The sequence below is a fragment of the Anopheles merus genome, chromosome 3R (genome assembly GCF_017562075.2).
Source record: "Anopheles merus strain MAF chromosome 3R, AmerM5.1, whole genome shotgun sequence".
NCBI lineage: Eukaryota > Metazoa > Arthropoda > Insecta > Diptera > Culicidae > Anopheles > Anopheles merus.
Genome location: NC_054084.1, coordinates 27312342 through 27325574, shown reverse-complemented (window position 1 = coordinate 27325574; position 13233 = coordinate 27312342). Strand labels below are relative to the sequence as shown.

The 13233-nt window shown below is 48.3% G+C and overlaps 1 protein-coding gene across 13 annotated transcripts in view; it reads right to left on the bottom strand.

Annotated features, from left to right (window-relative positions):
• Positions 1–13233, bottom strand: part of LOC121595888 (proton channel OtopLc) — a 61295-nt gene that overhangs the window by 3762 nt on the left and 44300 nt on the right. The window contains exon 1 of one of the 13 annotated variants that reach the window (XM_041920250.1): positions 93–680. The exons of the other annotated variants lie outside the window; for them this stretch is intronic. Within the exon in view, the coding sequence (XP_041776184.1) occupies positions 93–132 (40 nt within the window). The 5' untranslated portion in view covers positions 133–680. Of the gene's footprint in view, positions 1–92; positions 681–13233 lie in introns of those variants that run through there. 13 annotated transcript variants of the gene reach the window in all.

Below are 13233 nucleotides of genomic sequence, written 5' to 3'. Positions count from 1 at the left end.
GGGATGCAAATGGACACACACACACACAGATAGTACACACACGGAACACAAAACGTGCAGATAAGGGAGATAAGTCGGGAACGATAATTTACTTGTTAACACCTCGTCCCACATGTTGCGCTGCGGTGGCATTGCCGTAGGGTTTAGGGAGAACTGAGAGAAACACAGCAGACCAAAAGAGAGAGAGAGAGACTCTCTAGAGAGATGAGTGTGCTGTTAGAAGTCACTAGATTTTTCCTTCCAGCACGAGATCACACAGCAGCAATTGAGCCACAAACACACACTGAGTCGTTTCACGTAGTTTTTTTCTTTTTTTTTTGCTAAACACACAGCCACTTTCATACAGTGTAATTCCTTTGTCCCTCTGTGGCACACAAATTTGTTTGTCGAGAGGCGACACAAATTTGTTTGTCGTTTTGAGATCTGAGGCGACACAGAAATTGGCTTCCAAAACAAACGCACTTCTCACTTCATCCTCCAAAACCCGACGGTGGTTGGGCCTCACACGGCCTCCCAAAACTCGTACGATCGAGAGCGATGCGTTACGTTACGAAAACACTCACACGCGAGGAGGAGCGCGATGCGTTACCGGCGTCGTGCAGACCATTTGTCGCCTTCGGAACGTGCGGCCGTACTGCTTTTATAGATGAACACACATCATCTGTGTGGCAAAAGCGCGGTGTGTGCGCCCGTGGGATCGGTCCGCAACGAACACTACCACCACCACCACCACCACCACAGAAAGCGGCCCAACGCAAATGCGCGAAATGGTACGACGACAAGCGCACAACAATCCCAAAACGTAGACGGCGACATGTGTTAGAAAATACACACTACTGCCCTTTTCATGCATAGTGGATGCGCGTGTCTGTGTGTGCGTGTTTCTAATGGGGTTGGAGGGATCGCGTACCCCCGCGAGGCTGTATTCGTTCGGCGCAGGGTGCACGATGATGATGGTGATGATAATTGTCGCACGTAAGACGGCAGTGTGTGCGTATGTGTTGGTGTGTTGGGCGGCGATTACACGTATAAACCCCTCTCTCCGTTGCACCCCCCCCCGCCCCCTCTCTTGCCGAAACAGCTGACAGTGAAAAGAGTCACGACGCGCGAGGGCCGGCCGGCCGGCCGCGGCCCAACTATCGCAATGTCGAGGTGGCGGCAGCGGTGATGCGTCCCGGTGTGTTGCGCACTCGTAGAATGAAATTTCTAACGACACTTATCAGAGGACAAAGATAGATAGAGAGAGGCAAAGAGAGGACGAAAAGTCGCATTACATGGCTGGTAGTACCGCGTTAACAAAGGAAGCGCCTCTCGGGTCGCGCCATAAGGTCTCGGGGCAATTTTTTTCCTTTTCCACCTCCAGACGGTACTATTTTTATACACACCCTGATTGTCTTCTTCTTCTTCATCTTCTAGAAACACACAATTATCGATTAAAATTGGGTTCGCCGCTTATCTTTATCGCCAAACCACCATTCAGGGACGGTTTTTTTTTTTACTTTTTGCCAGAGCCCTCTGCCTGAAGTGATTTACTGTCCAAGAGGAAAGGGCAAAGATAGCGAGATAGCGAGTGCCGGGGACGATACCTACTGTGACACGTTAGGAAGAATGCATCCCCACCATTCCTCTTCCTAACTACGTAAGGGATATTGACTTACACAATTAGCATCAGAGCTTATCCCGAGCTTACATTTGGACGCGTTTTTTTTATTCACTCGCTTGCCTTCCTCCTTCCGTATAACAAAAAATCAAATAAACAAACAAACATGCTGCTCCCACCACTGTTGGAAGTGCTGGTGCAACTTTGTAGCAAACAACACCATTCTGCTGTTCCATTTCTGCTTGTGTGTGTGTGTGTGCTTGCCCTCTTCTAATGTGTGCACACACAAATATAGCATTCATCATAACTTCCAATTTCTTGTTTCTTTTTCTTCTATTTGCCACCCAATTAGAGCGTGGCAGAACGATTTTCGCTCTCTACTCGTTTTTCTCCCTCCCTCCCTGTCCTGTGGTGTGTGTGTGTGTGTGTTGAGCTTCCCGTTCTTTTTCCGTGACAGAACCATTAAAACAACATGAAAGCTCGCAGTAACGGAACCACTCAACTCATAAAAATCACCCGCCTTCTGTCCAACATTGGTGTAACTGAAATTGTTTTGCATTGCCAGTGTTCTGATATGGAGCGACAATATATACACACACACACCATTTGCAAACTGAAACAACTAACAGTGGAGAAGACGAAACAAAAAAAAGGCGAACCATTTGAGTAAATAACGGTGGAATGGTGCTGCCGCACAGTATAGAAGAAGGGGCGAGTCAGAATCTCTCCCAACACCCAACGCGGGCGGCGTTTCGGCGGGGTCACGCGAGCACAATCGCGTGCCACGCCGGTAGACATGTTCAAGTAGGAAAATTTCAAAGCATAGTATTACCCATTAGGTTTCCTATTGCATCAGGACGGTAGGTCAGGTCCGGGTGGCCGATAGCAACGAACCCGAAATATGTAAGGGTACCGAAAACGCTACACCACTTTCCACTGTCCAACAGCAGTGGGGGAATGCATTTGCATGCACGCAGTAACGCAGCAGCATAATGTACCGGAGAGAATGCACAGCCCCCAAAAACTCCTTCTCTCCTGCTCTCTGTCGTGTGCAATTTTTGCGATTACTTTGCAAAGGATGGTGTAGTTGGGCGAAGCAGTCAACTTACACTTTGTTGCAAAACGGACAAAATCACAGTAACGGGCCGACAGCAAACCACGCTCTTTTCCACCACACTTCGTTTGCATTTCCATACACACACACACACACACCCAGTAGGAAACGGCAAGCGGTGGCAGGTTTGCGTGATCCGCCCGAATGATTGACTGGGAGCAGTGCCGGAAAAGGGGGAATTTTTCCGCATCCCCAGGGAAAGATAGTAACGCCGTTGGAGGATCACAAATCATGTGTTGCAACAATGTTGCAACGACTGCACCAAAAACGACCTCCCCGCTGCAGTCTGTCTGTCTGGGTCACGGTTCGTTGCCTATTGCTCCCGATGCGTGCCATCCGCTTTTGAGCGGGGTTTTTTTTTGCTACCGCTTTAACTGTCACAGTGCCCACATTTTCCCAATTTGTTGCACTCGGTGCGCTGGAATGTTACCACGTGATGCGTGATAAAACTGTGTCCTTACGAACAAGGGCTTCACTTGCTGTAAATGTACCCATGTGTCTGGTGCATTTGTGGAATGATTTTCGGCAAAAACGGTTTGACATGTGCGTGTGTCGTAAGCGCCCATCGGGGATGTGGGGAGTCTGTTAGCTTCTCCATGACATGGCAAAATGATGAAACAGTGCTTTATTAACAGCGAGAGCCTGTCTGAGCAGACTGGGAAACTGAGAACTGAGACTGAGAAAAACTGGGAAACGCTTGGAGGAACCTCAACAAACAAACATCACTTTGTGTCACTTCGAACAAGAATGGCTTTTAAGCGAGCCACGGGAAGACGGGCAGAATAGAGCAGATGGTAAGCGTGCAACACACTGCAGTGTGCGACACAACGCGCCCGACATCGATTCCACGTCTCAATTACAGCCGCGAATGGATTAATTGGAAAATAATGAAAGGAAAGGTGTTTTTCTTGGTGTGCACACTCCATTGTTGTAGATTACATTGTTCGCTCGAGGAATAAAGAGACAATACTAAGAAGAGTGTGGCGGGGAAGTCGGTAATATTCTTTCAATCCCTTTTATTAAAACAAACCCATTAGCGAGTGTGTATGTATGTACACATGTACTATACAAGACACACACATCAAGAAGAGCCGGGGGATGATGTAACGCCGCATAACGACCGTCGTCCGTCGAGTTCTGAAAATCAATCGCAATCAATTAGTTCGCCCCCGCACACCGTGTGTCTCACGCGACCTGGGAGGATCGCCGCCGGTTCTCCCCAGAGAGGCACAAGACGACGAGCCCCCTTCTTCCTTGTGTCGGGGTGTGTGCTGCACTTGAAGCAGCAGCGGCGAATGCAAAACCAACACAAACTACACTGCCCCGTTGTACAGTATAGTGTACAGTGTGCGTGTGCAATAGACGTGCGAATATGTCACTTTCCCTTCCGGTGCTGCTGCGGCCGCTACTACAGCACGAATGAGTGTGTGTTGGTGGACACTGCACTTTGCTGCACACTACTGTGTTGCATCGCTCGCTCCCCTACCTCTGCTACTGCCGTCACTGTAAAAAGGGATGTTCGTCGAGCGACTGTCCGGCTGACCTTGAACGCGTGCAATGCCTTTTCTAGCGCTATAACTAACGCTCGGAGGTGTCACTACATTGTTGCATCTAAGCTGCGCCGCATCACCCGTCGTTTCTCCCTTGCATGGGTTTCAGTTGGGAGGGATGGGCTGGGCGGCAGTGTTACAGGTTACAACGCTCCATCTGGCGCGGGCACAATGAGTGTACCATGTCAACGTGATTTTTGCCGCTGCCGCCACCACCGCAGCCTGAGTAAAAGTGGCCTTCGTTTGTGTGTGCAATCATTCCGTTGATTAGTTTACTTAGTCAGGCGGCGCTCCCCATTCCCCCTTCCCCCCGCTCCCCTGGAGCCGCAAAAAGCAGCTGTCCAAGTGCGGTGCAAGTGGATGTAGTCGATAAAGCGATTATAAATAGTGTAGGTTAGGGAGAATGGAACAAAAAAAAAATAAACGAGCGACCATTTTGCAGCTGTAGCAGTGATCTCGCCGCTCCCACGGGAACATTACTGAACGGGACGTACGGTAGTGTGTAGTGCGCCTACATCCATACAAAGATGCATTTTGCTGGTGGTGAACAGTATCTATCGACGATGATGATGATTAGATTTCCCACACCCAGCAGGCAGGCAAGCGCAGGCGTTCCTACCTCACGTGTGTCGACACCTGAAGCAAGACATGTGAGTTGGGCCCGCTTGACGGAGGGCCACAGCCACAGGAAGGAAGTGTTCCCTTTCGAAGCAAACTCGAAATAGACCGAGTATGGGCGTTACATGAATGTTTCTGTGTGCTTTCCACCAACCGACCAATGGAGAGATTATATTCCCAATCACTCATTTGACGCGATCGCGATCTTCCCGATATTCCTGCACTTGCGCTCGGGCGCATTGCATCATCGAGCCGGGTGCATCGATCGATCTAATTTTATAATATCCTACCCACACACACACAAACACACAGGGCAATGGCATGTATAGTGTTTTGCCGGAGTGCTATGAGCAATCGTGAACAGGGGGGGCTGATTAAAACAAAGCGCAGCGAGCAGGCGGCCCGAGAGCACAGTTTGTGTAGTTTGTTTCATAATTCATCCCTTTGGTGAGATCATCGCACCCCATCGAACCAGGACGGCAGGGCCGAGGGGTCAGGGGCACACAAACACACCAATGGACACATTATTAGTCACTTAAATAGAGGCACCCTTTCAATGGATGACAGTTGCGGCGTGTCGATGCAAAACCATTTTTTGCAGTGGCACCACGAAGGAGCGTTATGGTTGGTTGGAATCGGGCAAAGATATGGGAACGCTTTTTATTGTATAAATCGCACTTCCTTAAAGAGATAAGAACGTGTTCGAAAATGATAACAGAAAAAAACAATCTGTATACACAAAAAGAAATGAAACAGACCAAAACAACAAACCCAAAGTGAGATGAGCCTAAGTGGGGCGATACGCTCCACCGCCTGTCTAAATTTGCAAAAACGGTCGTTAAAATCGGTGCCAAAACGGAGAATAACAATCGTCTAGCGAGTGTGGTTGTGCTTGTGCCGCTGCCACACACACACACACACCTGTTGCTATAATCAACTATCTACTTTTTTTTATTTTCTTGGTCGTCTGTTGTGTCCTCTTAACTTGTTTTTTTTTTGGTGAGGAATGGTGGTAGAGTGAACACACCAAACACCGAAATAAGCACCGTCGTCCTCGAGGCGCGCCCCAAGGTCGAGAACCACCCCGTGCCATTGTGGAGAAGGATGTTGGGCAAGCGGCATCGACGAGTAGCACACGCCGGCAGAATATTTAGTTGCTATTTTGTGAATAACCAGCGCCCACCACCATCATCTCTCGTTCGGCAGACGACGACAACGACGACGAATGGATCAAGAAGCCGTCCAATCTCTCGGTATAGCCGCACTACACCGAAATCGGCGCATGTCGAACCATCGAACGTGAAGTAGCTGCCACAAACCTTGGCCATAAAACTGCTTTTTCTATATCCTCAGCCCTCCACACACGTCCACAACGGGGCACACAGCGAAAGCGAATGAGGGAGAGAGTGAAAGAAGCTTTTTATTTCTTGAATAATAGCCAAACCAAACGGATCGCTCGTTTTGGAGGCGCGCGCGGTGTGTCCTACCGAAACCCCAACAAAATAGCAATCGTATTCAAATGTCAAAGTATTTATATCTCGCTTGCAGGGGGCGATTGAGTCTCTGGGAGTCCTACGTGACGAGATCAATTCTTGGCCGGAGAAAAGGCGAAATGGCGAAAGCAACGACAACAGCAAAAAACTGAGCTACAAAGTGCACGATGGAATACGTTTTTGGAACCAACCAACCAACCAAAGCCCGTTTGCGAAAAGCAATGCTCTAGCACCACTGGAGGCTTCATTTTCCATTTCATCGCCTCGTACAATGCATACGCGATCGAATGGAGCGCCGAGGGCGAGGCAACGCCAGCCGAAACCATCCCTGACCCAACACTGCCATGGGTGTGTGTGTGTCTATCTGTTTGTTTGTTAGTAGCGATGGCAGCAGACTGGAAACTGGAAAATTTCCATTTTTCGCCCTTTTGCCCCATTGCCATTGGGAACCGGAGCAAGCGCGCTGGGCTGGAAAACGGCGCAACACACAACGTGCCTCACGCCGCAGAATCTACCGGCGGACTGCGCTGGAGATGGAGATCCGACCCGACCAGTCCGACAGTGAAAGTGTTTGGCAAAAGGTACATCCTCTCCCGTGGGAGAACTTGGGCGGTAGGGAGGCGGTGTCTCTTCTAGGACCTGCGTGTCTTCCTGCTGTAGATCCTGCGCTCAAGGTTAGGGCTAGCGAGCTGTACATTCTGGGAATTCCAAATTTATAACACGGCGTGTGCAAAGCTTGGAAGAATAATCGGCCGAACAATCGAGACTGGTGCCTCTGTGTTTGGTCCATCATAGAAATAGGGGAAAGGGGAACAACCGAGTACCCGACACATCAGACCTATCTCAAACTGAATTCCCTAGAAATGGTGTCCTTTCTCGCCTGAAACCAGGGAAAGGCCTAACCAGCCCTAATTCAATGTCACAGCTGGTCAACTCCACCCAACGACCCACGCACACTTGCGGCGATATGTCAGAAGAAGCCTGGCCTAGACCTACCCTTCCCCGCCAGCCATCAGCGGCTGCTAATGCTAACAGCAACAGTGAATGCATGCAAATATTGCAACACCGGCTCAACACGCTCTCCGCACCATTCCTACCTAACCCCACGCACTCACTCACTACTCTCGCCATTGGAATCTTGTTTATCGATGTATGCAAATTATTGCTACGGAGATACGGCGCGCGTCGCCTACGGACTGTGATATTCCCTTTTTCCCCCCAGTGCTCCCCTCTCCCCTCTCCATGCTGATGCAGGTTTGGGTGAGGGAGAGGTTTACGTACCCGTTCAAGGTTAACTTTTCGCAAAAAACTATCGCCCACCTTCTTGCCTAGAGTCGTAGAGAAAGAGAGAGAGCGATAGAGCAAAGCAGGCAAGAGCACACACATCCCTTGCTTCTCACTCCCTATGAATTTCCTACTGCAACTCTGTAGTACGACGCGGAATGACGTAAAACACTCCAAAACAGCGACAAACACAGGCGTGAAAGAAGATGGCGCTCCACTCGAACCGGACGCAACCGTGGAGCGGAGATAGTAAATAGTAACGGCCAAACGGGGGGATGTGTACACGTCACTCACACCCTACTAGAATGCATCAGCGTGTAATGTGCAATCGGTGCACACTATACCTCCTGCCGAGAGAGCGCGCTTTGTGTAGCTGTGTGTAATGCCTGCAAACAGGAACTGGGAAGCTTCGAGAGATGTCGCGCCACGATTATCACGATTATTTAACCATTATCTAATAACCCGCCAGACGGGTTACACATACAGTGAGCCACAGACAGCACCAGACAAGCGCAAAAAATCACGATGTGTCCATCCCTGATTTCCTCTACGAGCTCTCGGTCTCTTCTTCTACAAACTTCAGCAAGAACCTCAGGCTCTAATCGAATGTCCGAAAAACAAGAACTCTAGAAGATTCAGCCGAATTTCGGCTCGGTTCATCATCTTACGATGGAATTTTCCTTTCCCCAGTTTTGAAGCGGCATACGGCATCGGGCCCGGCTTATCAGTTGCACAGGGCCGAGGACTAAGGTTGTGCTGAAAATTTGTACACCAATTTCATCAGCTGTTCCGTGCGCCGCGCGTCTGAAGCGAGCGCCTCGTCGTAGGTCTTATCTAGCCTTTAACGCAACGAACAGCAACGAACGGGAAAGCGGAGGAGAGAACGGGGCTTAAACGCATCCGATCACTCTTACGCCGGCGTCTTCGGGGATGTATCATTCAAAACAGGCATGGGCAGCCCGGTTCCTCGCGCAAGCAATATTCCGGGAGTAGCTGCTGAGAAGAGGGCACAAACAACACTTAGAATCGGACGAGGGTTTTTTTTGTGTTGGTTCAACGATGAAGATGTCTGTACCCAAACCGTGTTACAGCGAACGCAGACACAAACGCTTTCTAATCACCAGCAATCGTAATCTTATCAGCGCAGCTTTGATGTGTGTTTGGTGCTGTGTTTGCGTGCGAAATCAAATCTCGCGATACACACAGCGGTAAGCACTGGGGACAGGCCCGACCCGGCAGATAAGGTGGTAACGTACTCCACCGGCCACTGCCGGTGAAGTTGTTTACGATTCGGCGCGAGTAAACAGCGTGTGTAACTCGCCCGACCCCGTCCCGGGACCGTACGATAATGGGGCGGACGACATGAGCCCACCAGTTTCCTTGAACCTGGCCTAGCACAACTTTTAGACGGGCCCCCCGAGTCGTTTCAGGCCCGAGTCGTGATGTGGACATGGTAGTCTCCCGTACGTGGCTCGCCGCACAGCCCCGTCGTGCAATCTGCATCTTTATCGAAGTATATATTTTTGGCACAAAGAAAGAAGGGAGGTCGAAGGGTACCTCTGCTTCCCTCGGAGCAACAAAGTGACTCTCCCAATCGGCACAAGCGTAATTGCTTCCAAACTGGTCTACCACGATCCGTGCCAACGGGCTACCAGTTGACGGGTGTGAATTGACAGATAAATCATAACCCTTGTTTGTTGTCGTTCGTCCACTTATCGCGTGAGTTATAGCGGTTGTGATAGGAAGTAGGCGATAGCTCCACTTCTGTTGGATCCCCCCCAGCGCTCGAGTGATGCATCTCCTCCTACAACTCTCGTCAGCTTATCATGATCATCCATGGGGGGATGATTGGATTACATATTTGGTTGACCTCCTGTAGTGAGTAGTGGCGGCTTGCCTGCTCGTACTTCGCGTATAAACACCACCAATAACATCGTCGTTAAAATTGATGCAATCTTTCCGTGCGTCTTGAGAAACCGGAGTACATTTTCTGTCTGTCTAAGCTGCATTAAATCAAACAAACAAACAGCCAAACAACACGACCAGAAAAGAAAAAAAACGACTCCCAGCCCCGAGGTTAAATAACAACAGCCGCCTTCGCGCTTTGCCCGATCGCACACACGCGACGCATGATGATCGTCAAACGGGAGCGTGATGGAGCCGCTTTCTAACCTTCCATGCCACTTCCATACCCAGCACCAAGGCAGGCGTAAAGCACAAACACAGCTTACAATAAATATTAGCCAGACAATAAACCCATCCCTCGCTCATGAACACGATCACTCATGTTCTGAAGACGTTTGTTTTTGCAAAATGGGACAGGAAATTGTAGCGAGTGTACAAACACGCACGTCACCGCTTATCAAAAACAGCTGATTTTCGCTGGTCCATACACACACACACACACGCGGAAACCACACCGCACTGAAGCAGAAGGAGAGAATTAATCGGTACACACACACGCAGTCGGTGGGTGGAGGGGATGGCGTACACGAGCCGCGAGGAAGTGTGCTAAAGGCAAAGTAAGCATTAGAAGTTAGCACCCTGTCAGGCCCCGGGGTTTCCTTCCTTATTATCGTAAAACGCGTAAACACCTATTGCAATAGCGTCATAAAACGGTATTTATAGACCAACAAAACACAAAGCCGCATACAGCTGTATAAGGTGACGAGCTGGGGGAGCCCTGGTGGTGACCGGTGGTGTTGGCGGCACCAAACTGTATCTGTTCGTTCGGTGCACCACCGCCACATCATACCTGCGGTGGGAGCTGTGTGTTCAAAGTGTATTTTAAAAGCAATTCTCAAACTGAAATCACTCGTCGCTCCATCAACCCCCGGTCAGCTGCCGAGTCATAATCGGCAATGCCGCTGAAATGTAGCTCGAAATGGAGCCAACGGGGTACGAGTACGAGTAGTACGTGCGAATGCCCAAGATTTGTGCATTCAAATATGCATTATTAGCATAGCTAAGCCGTTTGATTTACAGGCTCGTTCATTCATTGTCTCCGGCTAATGGTTGCGGTCGGGCTATTAATAACCGGAGAACCGGTTTCTTTTTTTAATTATACACCGGCGATCACCTCTTTAAAAGAAAACCTTTATTTAGGGAAATAGAATTAAAAGCAATGAGTGTGTAGGCATGTATGCAACGGATACTCCAGAATAGATTGAACTGAACAATAGGTTGTCACAACTAATGTGTTTAACGTTACAAAAGCATCAAGATTAGCTTCATTTCTGGAAGGGAAACGAAGCGATAGTTAGCTCCTCGGAAGAGTGTTTGTTAAGCTTTAAATCCATCCGAAAGTTTTAATGGACACGTCAATATTTAATCGACCCAACAAATCGGAAGCGTTAGTAACAGAGGAGGTTTTACGCATAGGCAGTACCACCGGTGGCAAACCGTCTGTGTTTACGCTGAAGCGATTTAATGTACACCAATAAACCTTCAGGGGGCGATTACTCGGAAGTACTAATCCGTTGGGAATGTTTAGTTTAGAAAATGTCTACTGCTACTCCATCGTAAAACTGGCAATACCTTCCTATCTGCTCAGATTAATCAGATGTCTATCTGAGCGGATCTATTGTTATTTCTACTAGATGAGCTGATGATAGTAATACATTTTCATGGATTACGGTTTTATAAATAGATTTAAAAATACATTTTAGTGTGCTTATAAAGAAAGGTAAGGTAATGAGCGATTTTTGAAGATTATTTTTTACCAAATCCATACCATTAGAGCATTTTGGCACAGGATTGGTCTTGCATAAGACTATTTAGAATCATTTATAGGGGAAGAACCAGGTCAGATCATTCGTTTGTAATAGATCTGATCACGTACAGCGTGATCTTTCACCTTTCAGTGGTTTTTGTGTGTTTCTAAAAACGTGTTAAAACATAAAGTACATTGGACTCGAAACATTGAGAAGTTATTGAATTTCTACATAGATTTACATCATTTCTATCAAATGATACCCTTTAAACGACTATGACTGGCATTCTTCAATGTTACAAGGTTATGAATGATAGAATTTATTAAACAGTACCCATTTAATCACTACTTGATGAAGAAATGTGTTACCTTTGCCTTACTAAGCGCCTGAAGGTATGCAATATACCGTTTACTATTGTATTTGCTGCAAATTACGCTTAACATTCGTGTACTTTTTGCGCGCTTGTGGTAAGGATAAAGGAGAGAAGGGCAATTAATGTCTCGTACTATTGGACTCCTGGCAAATTGATTTAAAACACACAGCACGGAGAATGGAAAAGAAACTTTCGCAAGCTTGCGCATCAAACCAGTAAACCCCATTTTTGAGCTCGGAAAAGCCATTCCAGACTACAAATAATCCATCAGAAAAAAAAACTCATAAAAAGAAACATCACCATTGCAGCAGGAAATGAATGCTTCCTATTGTTCGGCACAAACACATACACACACAGAAGTTGAACACAATTTATCGATGGCCGCAACTGGCATTACCTCTCACGGAATGGATCCGTCTTTTTCCGGCCCATTCGCAGCTCGCGCACACTACTCGCGACAATACTTTGTAGCTATTGACCACGAAATTAATGGGCTACCCCCGTGGCAACCGGGCAGGCACATAGATACACACACACCCACACACACCTCGGTAATTTTATTCGCCCCTGCTATGTACTCTCTGCCTCTCCCTGTCTGTTGTGAAATTACTCCATCGAACGCATCCTCTGTACACCCTGGCAGGACTTTAATGGGGTGCTTTGCTGCTTGTTCGATTTCCGATTCCGGCGTGTGTGTGTGTGTGTGTGTGTGTGTGTGTAATCACGATGGATGGGCGTCGAAAAATGCCGCCCCAAACCCCCCCCCCCCCTGCATTCCTGGTTGCCTGTACCATCCTTCTGCGTTCTTTAAAAGGTATTGGCATCTATATTTTTTATTATTGTTTGCTACTCCTGGTAGACAAAAATTGGGGCTTCATTTGTTAATGAAATGCTGAAACCGCGGATCGGCGTGCAGAAAAAAAACCCATCGAACCCATCCAATGATTTACCGTGCACGCGGCGAGAGTGAGAGATATCCGGGGCCGCTTATCCGATTATGCGCCCCATAAGTGATTAATCCACGATTTCGACATTCATTATGATAAGTGTCGTTGCGCGAGAGAGGCACGGCAACCGTCCACCCATCCACCATCCACCGGCCGAAGAGATTGAAAGTTTTATATTTGCTGTTATGGCAAAATTTGAATAATGCAATCGTGGTGCAAAAGGGACTACATTTTTTTTTCTTCTGTGCACACACAATGCACACAACGCGAACCAATGGCAGCAATTTGCATAAGGTTAATTTGAAACGACATCATTTGCAAATAAAGGCGCACATGCACAGCTACATCGACACAGGAGGACGGAGGATTCGCCCCGATCGCGCCATCATGAGGCCGGATATGCGTGAAGCCGCCTTCGGATTTAATGAGATTGAGTCTTCCAGCGCCACATATTCGGATGGAGGGGAATTGCCATTTAATATGAAACGATCCTAGCGCCGCGATCGCTATCGGGTGCCGAGAATGCAATCGTACTTTATTG